Below are 13964 nucleotides of genomic sequence, written 5' to 3' on the forward strand. Positions count from 1 at the left end.
CGTCACCGAGGGGAGCGCCGGGCTAAAGCACAGCGTCTGGCCCACTCATCCAGACGCCCGATGTAGGATGTCAGGGTCTCCTGGTTCGAGCGGGCAGTGGGTTCTGATAAGAGCTTCTCGACCTCGAAGTGGCCACCACACTCTTCCGCTAGAGCGGAGCGGATATCAGCAACGGACGTCGAAAAGTCGACCAGAGTCACAGGATTCTTACGTCCCACGGCCTCCTCGAGCGTGTACTCCGGAACTAGATTAGTGAGAAGAAAATAATGCTCAGGACCGCCGATTTGCCAACCACGCCGGACCACCAACGACTCTACTTGACGCCAAAAACCTGAGAGTCCGCGCTTGTCATCGACGCCTTTGAAGGGACCGCCCTTGAAGGCTGAGGATGCTTTATCAGCATCCCGAGAGGCCAGTCTACGGTCCCCGTTCGAGATGGCGTCCGGATTCGGCCTCAAGGTCACCCGGGATCCGTGAGACGGGGGCGTTAGATTCAAGGCCCCCGGGGAGCGCCCGGAGGAGATCTCTCCGCGCTCCCTAGAAACCGACCTGCGCGGGGGCGAGGAGGTAGACCGATGATTGAAACCATGGAAGTGCTGAGCAGGAGCCGCCTGCTGAAGACTAGCCGGGCCGCCGGCGGTCTGCCTGGACACCTCGCTTCTCCGTTGGAAAAGGCGGGCGGTCCACCCCTCGCTGAAGGGGCTCGCTTCGGAGCTCTTTAATTCCAGGAGCGAGGAAAGGTTTTTGCGACGGTACAAGGGGGTAAGAGTCTGAGCTCCCGGAAAATGAGCTAGCCTTTCATTCTGAAGGGCAGCGTAGACCACCATGGGGGGGAGGAGGTCAAGAAGTTTTTGTGAGGTCTCGGGCGGCAATAGGCCGACCGCGGCCCGACTGCATGCCCAACCGAGATGTTCGTCCACATACTTGGGCAGCTCTTCTGGGGAAAGGTCCACGAGGTACAACCTCACCGCTTCAGGGACCACCTCGACTGGAGAGACGAGCAGGTGGTGTGCAAGTTGCTCGACCAGAGCTTCTAGCCGTGGAGGACCTCCTCCGACAACGGCTTTCTCTATGCACCTCAAGAGTATATCTGCACCGACCTCGGGGTCGGGGGTCATGGAGAGGGCGTCCAAAACCTGAGCTTGGTCAGCGGCGCCCTCTTCGATGACGAAGATGTCGCACAGAGGCGGAAGGGTCCCCGCATCGGAGCCAGATGTGAGAGTTTGACCGGGCTCCGCCTCATGATTCATGAGTCATGAACACGACTCAGTGAAGATGCCATTAAGTCTCAAGGTCAATAACTTACTACTAAGACATAAATCTGATGGAGATGGGGTCTACTACGACTCAGACTTGGGTTGTACGAATAAAGGACTGGCCATTGCTCGGCCCGAGCAAAAACACGCGTGCACATGATTGCACGCAGGCACCTGTGGCGCACACAACCTGTGCGTGAGGCCCACTATCGACCATCCATCAAACCACATTCAGCACCATTACGCATCTCCCACGGCGTCGAGACCTTATATGCATACATAAGGTCAGCTGGTGACAGCTCACTATTGGAGAAGGGAGTACAATTGATCACCAGTTGTACTTCGGAGAGCCAGGTTGGCCAGAACTGCATGGACTCCGGATCATCAGCATTCCTTTTGGCGATGAAATCTCGAAGCTTACCATGTCCACGTTCAAACCACCCGCTGTATGGTCCCCCACGTGCTGGCAGCATAGCCAGCTTGATGCTATTACTCATTGCCCATTGAGTGAGAGACTTACTTCGAAAGGCCTGGTGACGATCAGAGATGAGCAACAATGGCCGGCCCACATCACCGACCAAGTCCGATAGGATGGCTCGCACCTCTTCACCTCCTGTCGATCGACACGCTCTCAGCCAAGTAAATCCCGTCGTTGCACAGGTTATCGTGAGGATATTCCTATATCCTCCCTCGCCCCGGCCTCGCACTTGACCCTCTGGTAAGCCGCATACATGGTCAATCCCCCAAATTTGACACGGGGCATTTCCCTTCAGCTTCAGTGCGCTTACGTTTTTCCGCCACTTGGATTGAGCAGCTACTCGTTGGCAGCAATCGCATGACCGAAGTCTTCTGCGTATGTTGACACTCATCCTTCTCCAGAAGAACTCTTCACGAATGATGCCTTCCAGCTTGCTCGCACTCATGTGGCCAGACTTATCGTGATACTTATCAATCACCAAGTTGACCATCTTATCATCACTGTGGTCAATCATCACTTGAGGCACGAATGCACCTTTCCCGTCGCTGCGAATCCGCCGTTTCAAAAGGTCGTCCTCGATCATATACATTTCTCGATCATTTTTGAACGCTCGCAACGAAATAGGGCATTTCTCCTCTAGCTTTCCTGTCTCAACAAAGCTTCTCAGATTCCGCAAAAACGGCGAAGCTCGTTGATGGTCTCTCAGAATCTCATTCCAATCAAGTGGCTCGGCCTCCTGCAAAGTGCCGACCGAGCTCACCTCGGAACTTATCTCTTCTTCGTCAAAAATGGCGAACAATTCGCACACGAATTCATCCGCACTTTCATATTGGCTCAGATCTTCCACTGCTCTAGGGACTGCCTCCGGCTCATCTTCCTTCGACACCAACGTTTGTTGACCTGATGGCTCGAAGCGAGTCAGAGTAGAAGCATGACGCAGGCGGTCTACATCGCTCATACCCAACGTAGTAGAACTATCCAAGCATCCCCTAGAGGCTGCATCGGCAAGATTATCCTTAGTTCGCACGTGGATCACATCGCACCCATACTGGTTGCAGTGCATGGAGATCTCACTTAGCCACTTCTTCTCCAAACGCGAAACATCGACCGCGTCCGTACCAGACCTGGACTTGCCGATGCGGCGAAGACGGAAGATGTTGATTTCTGCATCCGACAGATAGGTAATGTCGGGCTTCGTCACCAGAGGACGGCCATGAACTTTGGCGCAACCAATCAGCTCCTCGCCCAACCGAGTAGCCTGTCGAAGGGCAAATAGTTCCCTCTTGGGAGTCGACCATTTGCAGTCACGGGGAAAAATCCCGCCAACCGCTCGCCATCGGTAAAGACGATCGGCCGGGTTCAAGTCATCAGCTCCCCCTAGTCTCACGCAGTAGGCTTCAGCTGCCCATGCCAGACCGCTCGCATCACAAAAAATCACTACACGCGCCGAACCTACGGCTCTAGGAACCGCCGGAGCCAATGTCGTGATAGCATCATGCCAGTCCTTCAACGCTCGGACGTGAATGCCACCCACAATGTCCTTCCAGTCGCGGTGATCTTCATGAACTAACGATGCATTACTGCGGGCGCTGATGCCCACTTCGAGGAACAGGCCCATAACATCGAAAAATTTAGCATAGGCAGAGATCACCTGTCTTTTACTCCACTGATCTAGATCGGGAAGTGATGGTGGAAGTTGGCGGATCTCATCGGCTGCCACATCCCATAGATAGCCAAGATGCTTCTTGACCACTCCATCACAACTTCCGTCAGTCGAGATTCTTTTCTTGGGCTGAGTCCGGAACCCCTTCTTTTCGAGTTCTCCAGTAGCTCTTCTCTCAGCCTCGTGCAACTCGTCGATGGTGTTGGCTCGAAGGCCGATATCATCAACATAACATAGTGGCGTGCACGGTAAGGCGAGACACAAAACTTCCATAGGGTCTTTCAGCGCCCTAAGCAATATGGCGGGTGAACATATGAGGCCGAACGGGAGGAAGGCCCATACGTAACTCCTGCCGAAAAGCCTCAAGCCCAGCCACGGCTGTGACCGCATTCCTATACCAACGGAATTAAAGGCCTTTTTCAAATCAAGACTAGTGTAATGGGGAGAGCCTCTCCATGCCGTCAGGACTTCGAGCAGTTTGTGCTGCTCCCCAATGCTCAATTTCTCCAGATGATAATTGATCAATCTGCTATCGATAGCTAGCCTTGTTGATGTGGTGGTAGAGTCTTTGCGGAACACTGGTCGGGGAGGGATGTAGTGCCGGATCTCAGACGGATCAACTTCTCTGAGAATTCCGGATAGCACCAGACTGTTGACCTCGTCTTGGACGGCGGTGAGCTCCGCAGGTGAGAGTTTCCTCTCCAAATAATCTGCTCTGGCTTGGGCATGTTGCCCATTTCGGTTGGGTCTTGACGTGCCGCTCCAGGGCAGTTCTATGCAATATTGACCTTCTTCCTCCCATATCTCGAGCAGTCGGTCATTATTGGGCTCACCTCCTTCTACGTCTGGTTCTTGATGAACTCGGTTTCCTGCCTGCTGCGGGTCATTGTCAAACATCAATGATACCCCGCAAGCAAACTCAGTGTTGTCGTCAGCCGAGTCTTGATCACTATCACTCGGTCCCAGCGACTGTTCTTCGGGGCTGTACTCATAACAAACGGTGTCATCGAATGGGAGCTCATCATCGACTCTCTCCGCATAGTGCCCGCTGGAGACTTTTGGGACTTGCCCTTCACGCATATCAATGGTGATCCCCAGAGCACTCATGCCCGTGATACCAAGAATTACCGGTACACACAGCTTTCTCATGATTTTGAATTCGATGACCGCACTTGTCCTTTTGGTATTCACCCGGGCTGCGGCGGTGCCCACTACCTCAAGTCTCGTCGACCCGTCGGCTAGCCTCACCCCTCTGTGGGTAGCCAGTTCTTTAACCTGCAGGCCGATCGCCTCCGCCGCCGAGAGCTCCATCAACTCAGCAGTACATCCGGTATCTAATAATGTGATCACGGACTCTTCACGCTCTGATTGAACGTCACGGTAGCGAACCAAGTGTAGTCAAACTTCGAACTTTCGACTCAGTATTCTGGAGTGCATAGCAGTCGTCGTCCATGACAACATTTACTGAGCTTCTAGTCTGAGCATTGTCAGGACGTTCATGTCTGAACAAACACTTCTCCCGGTTGCATGTACCGGTGTTGTAGAATTGATAACACACTCCCGAATTAGCTGGTGGTCCGCCTGGCTTAGCAACTGATGTGCTCTTGCCAGCCGCTTGTTGACCATCTTGTCCATTGTTCTGGGGTGTTTTCTCGTGCTTGAAATCACATTTGTCGCCCAACCGGCATCCTCTTTCAGTACCAAAAAACTTACAGCGCTTGCCTTGGTTGCTCTTGGCACCAGCATTACGTGAGGATGGTTGAGTTTTCGAAAGCGAGCCAGAGTGCTGCTTACTCTCGAACTCTTCGAAGTAGTCAGCTATCTCTCTAAGCTTGTCGAAATCCTTGTACTTCGGGCCTATATACTTGTGCAATCGCTTACGCAACTTCGGGCGCAAACTATTACGATACTTCGTCGACATTTCTTCTCGACTGATGATTCGACCCACAGATGACTTCATCAATAGGGCTTCTTGTTCGAGCCTCCGAGCGAAAGCGGAAGCCGACTCACCATCATTTTGGGCAAGCTCAGCCCATCGGCTGTGCATACCGTACTTCTTGAAACCTTCATCATAGCGACGATCTAGCTCGGCCCAGATCTCATGATCATAATAGTCGTTGAGCACGAGTTCCTGAACATCAGCCAACGCAGGCTCTTCCATGCAGCGCATAATGTACTGCATCTTCTCAGTGCCGCGGAGGCCATAAATACTGACTTGCTGTTGCACCTTAGACTTGAAATAATGATATGGTGTTTCTCTCGAAGGACCACCCCGTGGTTTCTTGAGACATATGGGTAGCTTTATGATATCCAGTATGGTCATCTCGGACCTCACAGTCCTCTGATCTTTTACGGGAAGATCACAGATCCCGGTAGAATGTGCCATTTCACGCCCTAGCGGATAGCCTGCTCGCTTCGGATCCTTGATGTCGGTTGGCTCACGGCCCGCCAACTCCATTGCGCGGATCTTCTTCAAGAGCACCAACTCCTCGGGAGTTAACTCAACAGACTGCTTCTGAATAGTAGGATCTACAGGCTTCTTGGACGGATCATCGCCACCATCCGAGGTCATGAAAGGCAAAGTGATATAACAAATCACTAATCATCACAGACATATTATCGATTGGAGCTCAACGATATACGATGTTAATTAATAATTATATACAAGTGATCATCTCGCATATTAAGTCTAGATGGCTGCGCTCCGCTCAATCGTCGCTCGCCCTGCGACAGAAGTGTGAGTGATATGAGGCCGAGAGAGAAGAGTTTGGTCCGCGCGATGCAAAGAAGTTTTTAAACTCGAGAGGCTGTTCCTGTTCACACCAGTGTGTGGATTCTCGAGAATTACAACGCAAAACTCAAGGCTCTGATTGGCAAAGTGATGCAACCATAGCAAGGCCACGTTACCCAAAAAGAGATCGACCGTTGCTACTGGCGAATACGCCGCCTCGAGATACCTGTATGAGGAAAACGTTCAGCAGACACATAACGACGTCTGTCCTCCTTACCCTTCCTGTTATGTCAGCATTCTTATGGGCCTTGGTTTCGATCTTCCTATCGTTCTCCTTCACACCCTTACCTCGGCCCCAAGCATCAGCTAATAGGCCTGCTTTGCTCTCAGCCTCGGGCCAGGACTCCACTCCGACAGAGAAATTAGCTCGGATGCATAGAGCTAGTGACCCACGAGATAGCAGGGACTGCAAGAGAGCTCTCGGCAGGCGCACCTCTGCGAGCTACCTACCGTCCCAGCGTCCGGCAGGCGATCATCCGAGAGGTTGAGTAGATCTTCCCATGGGAGCATCAGACAGTCCTTCATGAGAGCCACGGAGGCGAAGGATGGTGGTTGAATTTTTGGATCCGGACAAATGGCTTCTCGCGTCGATACCAACAGAAAGCTGAGATAGAGATGAGCTCCAACTGCGAAGTCACAAGCGAGTTTCCTCACTCTAACAGAGCTGCAACTGCTGAGCCGTCTTGTTTGTTGGGGTTCATTCGCCATGATTTGTCGAGGGCTTGCACAGATCTAACAATGAAGCGAGGCGAAGTAGACCACACGAACTTAACCATCGTGCTACAGTTCAGCGAGTTCTCTGAGAGTGGCATCTGCTGCCACTGCCAGGGCTGGCAATTTGAGGGGCTCTGGGAGGTATCGGGTCCATGCCTAGGATGGACAGATGATTATCAGATCCAGGATATGACCCAGAGCGAGGCTCACCGTGGACAGTTTCTTCAACGACTCTACTGCTTCCCCTAAGGCCGTCTCGGCCTCCGCCATGTCGCCGGAGCTCAGCAATCCGCGTTTCCATGATCCAGAGCCTATGAAAGAAACTGGCAACCCAAACGACAAAGAAGGCTTCTCACTGTTTTGCAGTTTCTGCCGAGCATTGTCTGAGGCTTTGTTTATGGCTTGTGCGAAGACCACAGTAGCAGCCTCTCTGAGCCGAAGGAGCAGGTCCAGACCGGAGTCGCGGCGGTCCGCCTTCATCGATTTGGTAGCATCCAAGAGAAGTCGAACACTCAAATACGACACGTCCAGCACAAGGAGGCCGGCCTACAGTGAGTTCATTCTGTACACCATATGCTTAGAGGGAGCGCCCCACCTTGACCGGATCATTGACGATGATATCCCTGTGAGCATCACGTTTGAGGATGATGAACAGGTCAATCAGGTTGCGTTTCTCTGAGGGGTTGTCTTCAATTAGTTTCCACAAGGTCTGAGAGAACACGAAGACTCTTTTCCCGACGTATGATGAACATACGCCTACTTCAACGCTCTTCGATATTCGATCTGGACAGGTTGCCAACCATGTCTCCGAAGCCGCCATGCTCGAAACATGTGCGCCACCAGTAACGAGCTAAATGAGGTTCGGCATAGAACTCGCGGGGATAGACCAGAGACGCTACACATTCGAGCTGCTTCGAATCTACTTCAACAGTCTCGGTGACACCTTCGACTGTATCGGCAATGAGCTCTTTGCGTGCACGTCCCAAGATTCGTGACCTCTCGGCCTTCTGCTCCGCCTCATCACGAGTTGACAATCCATCCTAAGGAGAGAGACTGTGGTCGAGATCGTAGCCCTAGCCGCCCCTAGCCGGACCTTGAGAGGGCACATTTGCTGACTGATGAAGCTTTTGCCCTGCATCTCCTTCTCTAGTTTCTGTGCACGCTCCTCTTGTGTGGAGATGTCGAAATTCGCAGACCGAAGAAGCCGCCGAGCTATCCCTGGCCACAACGCGGAACCGAAGATCAAGAAGGCCTCAGAATCTGACAACACCAAGGACCAGGGCTCTCTCTATCAAAATGACAGAAGAGCAGTGACCAACAGATCGCGGGCGCCACGAATGTATGCCGAGATTGGCGAGAGTAAAACAGAATGTGAACGCCTACAACAGAGGCTTTGTCGCACTAGAGGAAAGAAGAATTCAAGTTGTTGTGAGTGACACTCCCACGTGACAAATAAGTTAGCCTAGACCGAAGCTCGCAGTGTTCCTAGCACCAGGTCTTGTTGTGCTAGCGAGCTAGTGCCCGAGAGTGCAGCGTGCGTTACCTCCGCTGAAGACAGCAGCGCTGATGAAGTCAGCCATGCTCTCCAAAGCCGACGCCACATCACTAAACTGCACTGTCCCTGTATTCTTCAATTGCACATGCCACTCATCTTCTGTCTGCTGCACCACCAGACCATGAGAATGCTTGAGGAGTGCTCGGAGCACCTGAGATAAGCCGCAGTCGGTCGTGCGAGAGTTCACTCCTGGGCTCGCCCACATTAGAATTTATGTCCTCCGCAACGTCGCATACGAGGTCAGAGTCTACGCCGAGTACCCGGGCCCCTTTCCAGAGCTCTGGACAGGCCGTCCTGGGAGCATGACCATACTAATCGAATAGAAACAGACCCGATGGTCACTCACGTGCTTGACAACTTGCATTTCTCGATCTTCAGCACGGGACCCCCACGAAGCGATGAGCCCATAGTCTCCACCATAGATGCGAAGGCCGAAGAGTATCTGAAGGCCTCCATTGTATCCTCCGAAAGCGAATACTCTCCATACAGTTCATTGCAGTCGTTGACGATCTTCGGACAGTTCTTGGGAGACATGGGCGTGGACACAGACTGCAGTAAGTCGCGCACTTCGGCCAACGCGCGGCACCTGACGAGTCTCAAGTTGCATCACTATTCAAAGTCCTGATCCCCACCTAGCGAGAATTCCATCTATATTATCGCCAGGCTCGCCATGAGCGTCCATTTCGAATACCTTGCCGAGACTACGACGAGCCTTCGCGACTTGCCCGCTGACGCGACAAGCTTCCTCCATAGCAGCCACTTCACTATTCAGGTGCAATACTCGTGACTGAGACAAGGACAGCATCAATCTTCAGTGACTCAATCCTGCGTCCGTACATTCGCGTCGCCCAGCTTTTGTTGAGCTTCCTCAAGCCTATGGGATATCTCGCCCAGAGCCTCCTTGGCCGACTCAATTTTCTGAATTGTACTGGACAGCCGAATATCCCTGAAGTTGTGGCATGGCAGAATAAGCGAATTAAGCGAAGCGAGGTTTACGTATGAATGAACTCTCTTCTGCTCTTGTCAAGTGTCTCCGCAACACGAGCTTCCAAAGCGTGCACGTAATCTCTTGCCTCTTTAGCCCACGCCTCCAGCTGCGCTGTACCGACCTGCTCGCTAAACCGGTCCAAGTGTAAATGCGACCGAAGTTCTCACCTCATCAAGGGCGAATTCAGGCTCAGTCAAGCACGCGGGGAGGGCCCAGGGAACTTCATCGTCGCCTTGATGTTCCTCGAAGTGTCCCTGCTTGGTCTCACGGCTCATAGGAACGTCAGCCACCTCCGTGACGAAGTCATCCATGAAGATTTGATATGATGACAGAAAAATTGCGCTGAGGAAGCAATACGAGTGCTACGTGAGAAAATGCACAACACATCGGATTAGAATTAATTCAAACAGGCTTGTCGCTGTAGCTTAGTATCAGTCTCAATCAGCGTCAGTCTCTGATGTCATTTGAAGCATGGCTACCTCAGGATGGTTCATTATCGGTAAACTGGATGGCGGTACTCGGCACGGGCTTTACGATTTCGTCAGCCTAGCTTCTATGACCGCACCGTGCTGCAGCCGGCTCGCGGACTTTCCATCACTTTTGCAGCGATTGGGGGACCCGTCATCTGCCAGAACCTCAGGCATTGGCAGCGACGCCTGGGATTACAGGTCAGGTTGAGCAGACGCAGTAGAGGCAGCTGCAAAGGTAACCAGACACGGTCGAGCGATAGAGCAATCTGCTATCGCACTGTTCGTGCTCGGGTGCGCGGGACACGACACGGGCACAAAGTGCTGAGGTGAATGAAGTAAATGATGCCTTGAATCAATCAACGTAAACTACCTCGTCAATGAAACCTATACTGCGCATGTGTGCTTTCAGCCGATCGAAAGTAGTCACCGCAACCATGTCGAGCAGACAGTTGCCCATGACGGGCCACAGCCTATGTCCCATTGCTAGAAAGGGGGATGATTCTGATAATATGTTCCCGAGTTCGAGTTCTCATAGATAGATAAATCACTCCTCACCTTCTGGGAAGACAGTCCGTTTGAGGAACTCCACCATAGTCTCGAGTGCCTCACCCACCGCGGCATCATCAAGCTCACCAGAATCCAAGAGTTCAAGAGACCAATCCTTGGCAAAGCCCGCATATGATAGTCGGAGATCCCCTCGGTGAATCGCGATTGGATTGATGACCTAGAGCGAAGCAGGTTAGAGAGACAGTACATATTCCATGTAGATGACAGTGTTAAGCGAATCTATGCATTCGGGAACCTGGTATTCTCGACAGATATGCTGGGATCAGATTTTGAGATTCGCGATCCTATGTCCTCACGACTATATCGTCTAAGGAAGTGGACATTGCTTTACTAGATTATTAAGTATTGCATAGCAACATAAGAGATCAAGCAACACCCACGTTGGTGATAAGGCATTCAGCCAGCACGTCCAGGATCTCCACTTCGACATCTAAAGCTCTAGCACCAATCCACAGACCAGGGGAGAGTGATCTGCTGACTTCCCGGTCGCGATAGCCAAGTCTGCATCATATTTCTTACTGACTTGCAAGATGCATGTGCGCTATGGTCAACAGGGGACCCTCGGTTACGGCTCGGACCATCCCCTCGATGGTAGCCACGGTGAGGGACTCGAATCTAAGGCGTTATATTGATGCACGTATTAGAAGCAGATACCCGTCAATCATGGTTATGTGAGGAGTGCCATATTTTTACGGTGTCAAACGAACTTACGTCTCTAAACACGAGCTAAGCAGAAGAGGGCACCCACGGCGACTCAGAGGAGTTAATGGCTCAAGGAGCTCTCGGGCACTCTGCAGGAGTCGACAACTGATGTGACCAATCATTGAGGATAGGTTATGAGCACCTCACCGTTGCATGACATCTTCAATGAAGAAGTCATGGTCAACTTGGCCCAGTAAGCTCTGGACGTCTGTGAGCTGATGATGGATCCAGCAAGCCTCCTTCAGAGTTGCGATTTCCTTTTCGAGACGAACTACGGCATTCTGAGCAACCTCATCAAGTAGCCGAGACAAAAACCGCTCACATTAGCTTCTATCAGCGGTTCCTGAAGACTCCTCAACCTTGGCAGCACTTGCCGGAGGCGTTCTTGTGCACCATCAGCACCCCGTATGGCAATGGAGAGACGGGTATCCCTACAGACAGGGCATGTGCAAACGGGAGAACCACCTGGTGACCCGCGAAGTGCCGTGATGAATCGACTCGGAGGTTACTAGTAGGACGTCAGGAACTTACGTGCGGATGTAGTCGATACGTGAAGCCTCTATCTCTTCTGCCACTGAAGACCATAGTTCCTCTACTCTGGCTCTGGACACACCAGATATCTCCTTCAGCAAACTTCTGCAGCTCTGAAAGTTGGACAGTACTCCTTTAAGACGGAGAACACAGCACTCCTCAAACGCTCATCTACATAAATACCAGTGGGACGTTCTTACAAAAGCGGACGAATGACGATCGCTCAGCGTCCCCCAAGCGTTCTTGTGAGCTGGCATACATTTACACACAGCCAAGCAAGGGAGGCAAGACAACTATAAGGAAAAGGCCCGGGACTGCTCTGGCCGGATCAGGGGGATCAGCATGGAGTAGACCATCAGTAGCATTTAAAACGCCCCCCGTCTGCCTCGCTGTAAGTGAACAGTGGCGAAGCTCGAGAAATCATCCATGAGTGAAAACACGTTTTGCACAATCGTCAACAATCCATTCGACTCCTTCAGACAGTCCTTCACCCGTCACTGCCGAGCACGGCAGAACATACCAGTGTCGAGACATAGACATTGTTTCCAGCTCCAGATGCTGACGGGACAACCCTCTCGACCAGCGCACAAGTCGCAGCGTCATTCACCCACCTTGCGGATTTCTTCAGGGGAGAGGGCGCCGGCGATGTCCTGCTTGTTCGCAAGGATCTACCAGAAAAAAAAATGCATTGACGATGAGCAGCCCCTCGGTATTTTTTCAAACTCTCAATGATTCCAATATGCTCCCGTACCAGAAGAGAGGCGCCAGCAAGACGTTCTTCTCTAAGCAACTTGTGGAGCTCTTCCTTGCAATCAGACAGGCGATGACGGTCGAGCGAGTCAACAACCCAGACCTGCAGGTCATGACTGCTAATGCGTGGTAGTAAGCAACTCCCACCAGACCGTCAGTAGCTTCGAAATAGTTCCTCCAGAAGCTACGGATACTTTTTTGCCCGCCAACATCCCAGATGTTCAACTTATAACTGAAGGAGGGTCGCATCACTTGAACAATGAGAAATGCACACAACACGAAAGCTCAGATAAATCGCGGTAGATAGGAGAGAACCCTGCCGGACACTGTTTTCGATGAGCTCGCAAGCCTGTCCAGTTGCAAGCAAACCTGTCCAGTTTAAATGACCGGAAGTCAATTTCGATTCTCAAACCATCGTGTTGAACTCATCAGATATCCCATGTATCGCGCGTCATGAGCGATATGTTCGAGCTCGGAGCCCCTCCTGTCTCCAAGTCGCTCACGGGCCTTCCTTCAACTGCACCATCACGAATAGCTGAAGACTCACTCATTGAAGAGAATAGTTTTGATGTTGAATCCAACAGTGGGTGGAATCTGAGAGATGTCCTCCCCGTTGAATCTCAGCAGCACTGTAGTCTTCCCTGCATTGTCCAAGCCACTGAAAATCGAAGCAGAAGTGGGGAGCTCAGCTGGACGATTCACAGCCACAGCGAAGCGATGTACTGATGTCACTGTTGGAGACTTACAGTATCAACAAGCGAATCTCACGCTCCTGCTCCTTCACTTTTCGTACAATTTTCAGAAGGCCCATAGGACGCCACGAAAAGAAGCAACGAGAGGGGCCCAACCGGCCTCGAACTGCATCATACACTCGTGGAATTCTTCAGACTCGACAGACGCTCATCAAAATGGAAACGAATTGCGAGGACAGTGGGATAGCGTACTACCACAAAAATCAAAGAAAATCTGCGCGAGAACACTTATCTGCGAATAGGTGCTGAATTCAGACAATTTGAATGGCAGCTGATCTCGGCACTCTCAACCGGGGGTTGAAGAAGGGAGCATGTCGAGTGAACAGACTTTCACACCACGGAGTCCGTCGGGACGGGAACCGCTTGTTCGGCCGCAGAACTTGCTTCGTCGTCTTGCCCGTCAGAAGGAGGCACATATGGAACCTAAGAAAGTCTTGCACGAGTTTTCCAGAGCCTCGCTACCCAAAGAAAAGCACTAAAGTTACCAAGCATATTAGACCTAGCAGAGCCAGCACTCGGGCAAGAATGGCGAGCCCCTGAAAACAGCAACTGTGATTTCAGACAAGCGCGAACACTGACGATGATGGAAGGCCACGTATAGTCGACCAGACTCATTAAAGCTGGTGGCGTAGACACTCTCGATATGGGGGTGAAATAAACACGTCATACAACACCGGAAGGACACTACCGGCTCCACCTCGATCTTTATGCCCATCCTGTAAGAGCCGCTCTCATCAATGATGTTAG

At 51.9% G+C, this 13964-nt stretch overlaps 5 protein-coding genes across 5 annotated transcripts in view; all 5 read right to left on the reverse strand.

The window, feature by feature from the left end:
* The window catches only part of Pmar_PMAR028174 (gag/pol/env polyprotein, putative), a gene marked incomplete at both ends in the record, with an annotated part of 7519 nt that extends 6269 nt beyond the window's left edge, over positions 1-1250 (reverse strand). Inside the window, one exon of the mRNA XM_002774124.1 lies at positions 7-1250. Within this exon, the coding sequence (XP_002774170.1) occupies positions 7-1250 (1244 nt within the window). The remainder of the gene's footprint in view (positions 1-6) is intronic.
* Positions 1251-1462: 212 nt separating this feature from the next.
* Positions 1463-3670, reverse strand: Pmar_PMAR028175 (gag/pol/env polyprotein, putative; the record flags this gene model as incomplete). Its single annotated transcript, XM_002774125.1, has 1 exon — positions 1463-3670. The coding sequence occupies one exon, from the start codon at positions 3668-3670 to the stop codon at positions 1463-1465; it is 2208 nt and encodes a 735-aa protein (XP_002774171.1).
* A 1102-nt stretch (positions 3671-4772) lies between these two features.
* Pmar_PMAR028176 (hypothetical protein) lies at positions 4773-5969 on the reverse strand (the record flags this gene model as incomplete). The annotated part of the gene is made up of 1 exon (XM_002774126.1): positions 4773-5969. The coding sequence occupies one exon, from the start codon at positions 5967-5969 to the stop codon at positions 4773-4775; it is 1197 nt and encodes a 398-aa protein (XP_002774172.1).
* Positions 5970-6295: 326 nt separating this feature from the next.
* Positions 6296-9777, reverse strand: Pmar_PMAR028177 (hypothetical protein). Its single transcript, XM_002774127.1, has 19 exons — positions 9613-9777; positions 9454-9566; positions 9295-9403; positions 9090-9244; positions 8945-9043; positions 8804-8899; positions 8661-8751; positions 8446-8608; positions 7996-8162; positions 7802-7942; positions 7663-7752; positions 7498-7611; positions 7259-7448; positions 7113-7213; positions 6973-7058; positions 6843-6920; positions 6639-6792; positions 6406-6594; positions 6296-6354 (listed from the first exon to the last, which is right to left on the reverse strand). Exons 1-19 carry the CDS (start codon positions 9754-9756, stop codon positions 6301-6303), a joined length of 2334 nt encoding a protein of 777 aa, XP_002774173.1. The 5' UTR covers positions 9757-9777; the 3' UTR covers positions 6296-6300.
* A 2537-nt stretch (positions 9778-12314) lies between these two features.
* On the reverse strand, positions 12315-13276 carry Pmar_PMAR028178 (ADP-ribosylation factor, putative; the record flags this gene model as incomplete). Its single annotated transcript, XM_002774128.1, has 5 exons — positions 12315-12383; positions 12467-12568; positions 12613-12697; positions 13013-13123; positions 13212-13276. The coding sequence occupies 5 exons, from the start codon at positions 13274-13276 to the stop codon at positions 12315-12317; spliced, it is 432 nt and encodes a 143-aa protein (XP_002774174.1).
* Positions 13277-13964: the final 688 nt, after the last annotated feature.

Source organism: Perkinsus marinus (genome assembly GCF_000006405.1).
Source record: "Perkinsus marinus ATCC 50983 genomic scaffold scf_1104296958686, whole genome shotgun sequence".
NCBI classification, from domain to species: domain Eukaryota; phylum Perkinsozoa; order Perkinsida; family Perkinsidae; genus Perkinsus; species Perkinsus marinus.

Bases quoted from the DNA above. Each gene is read 5' to 3' on its own strand.
- Pmar_PMAR028177 (XM_002774127.1), bottom strand. From the start codon at position 9,756: ATGGATGACTTCGTCACGGAGGTGGCTGACGTTCCTATGAGCCGTGAG. The intron at 6,921-6,972 runs GTAGCACGATGG...CTTCATTGTTAG, and splicing joins CTCAGAGAACTCGCTGAACT to ATCTGTGCAAGCCCTCGACA. The intron at 6,595-6,638 runs GTAGGTAGCTCG...GCTCTCTTGCAG, and splicing joins GCCTGCCGGACGCTGGGACG to TCCCTGCTATCTCGTGGGTC.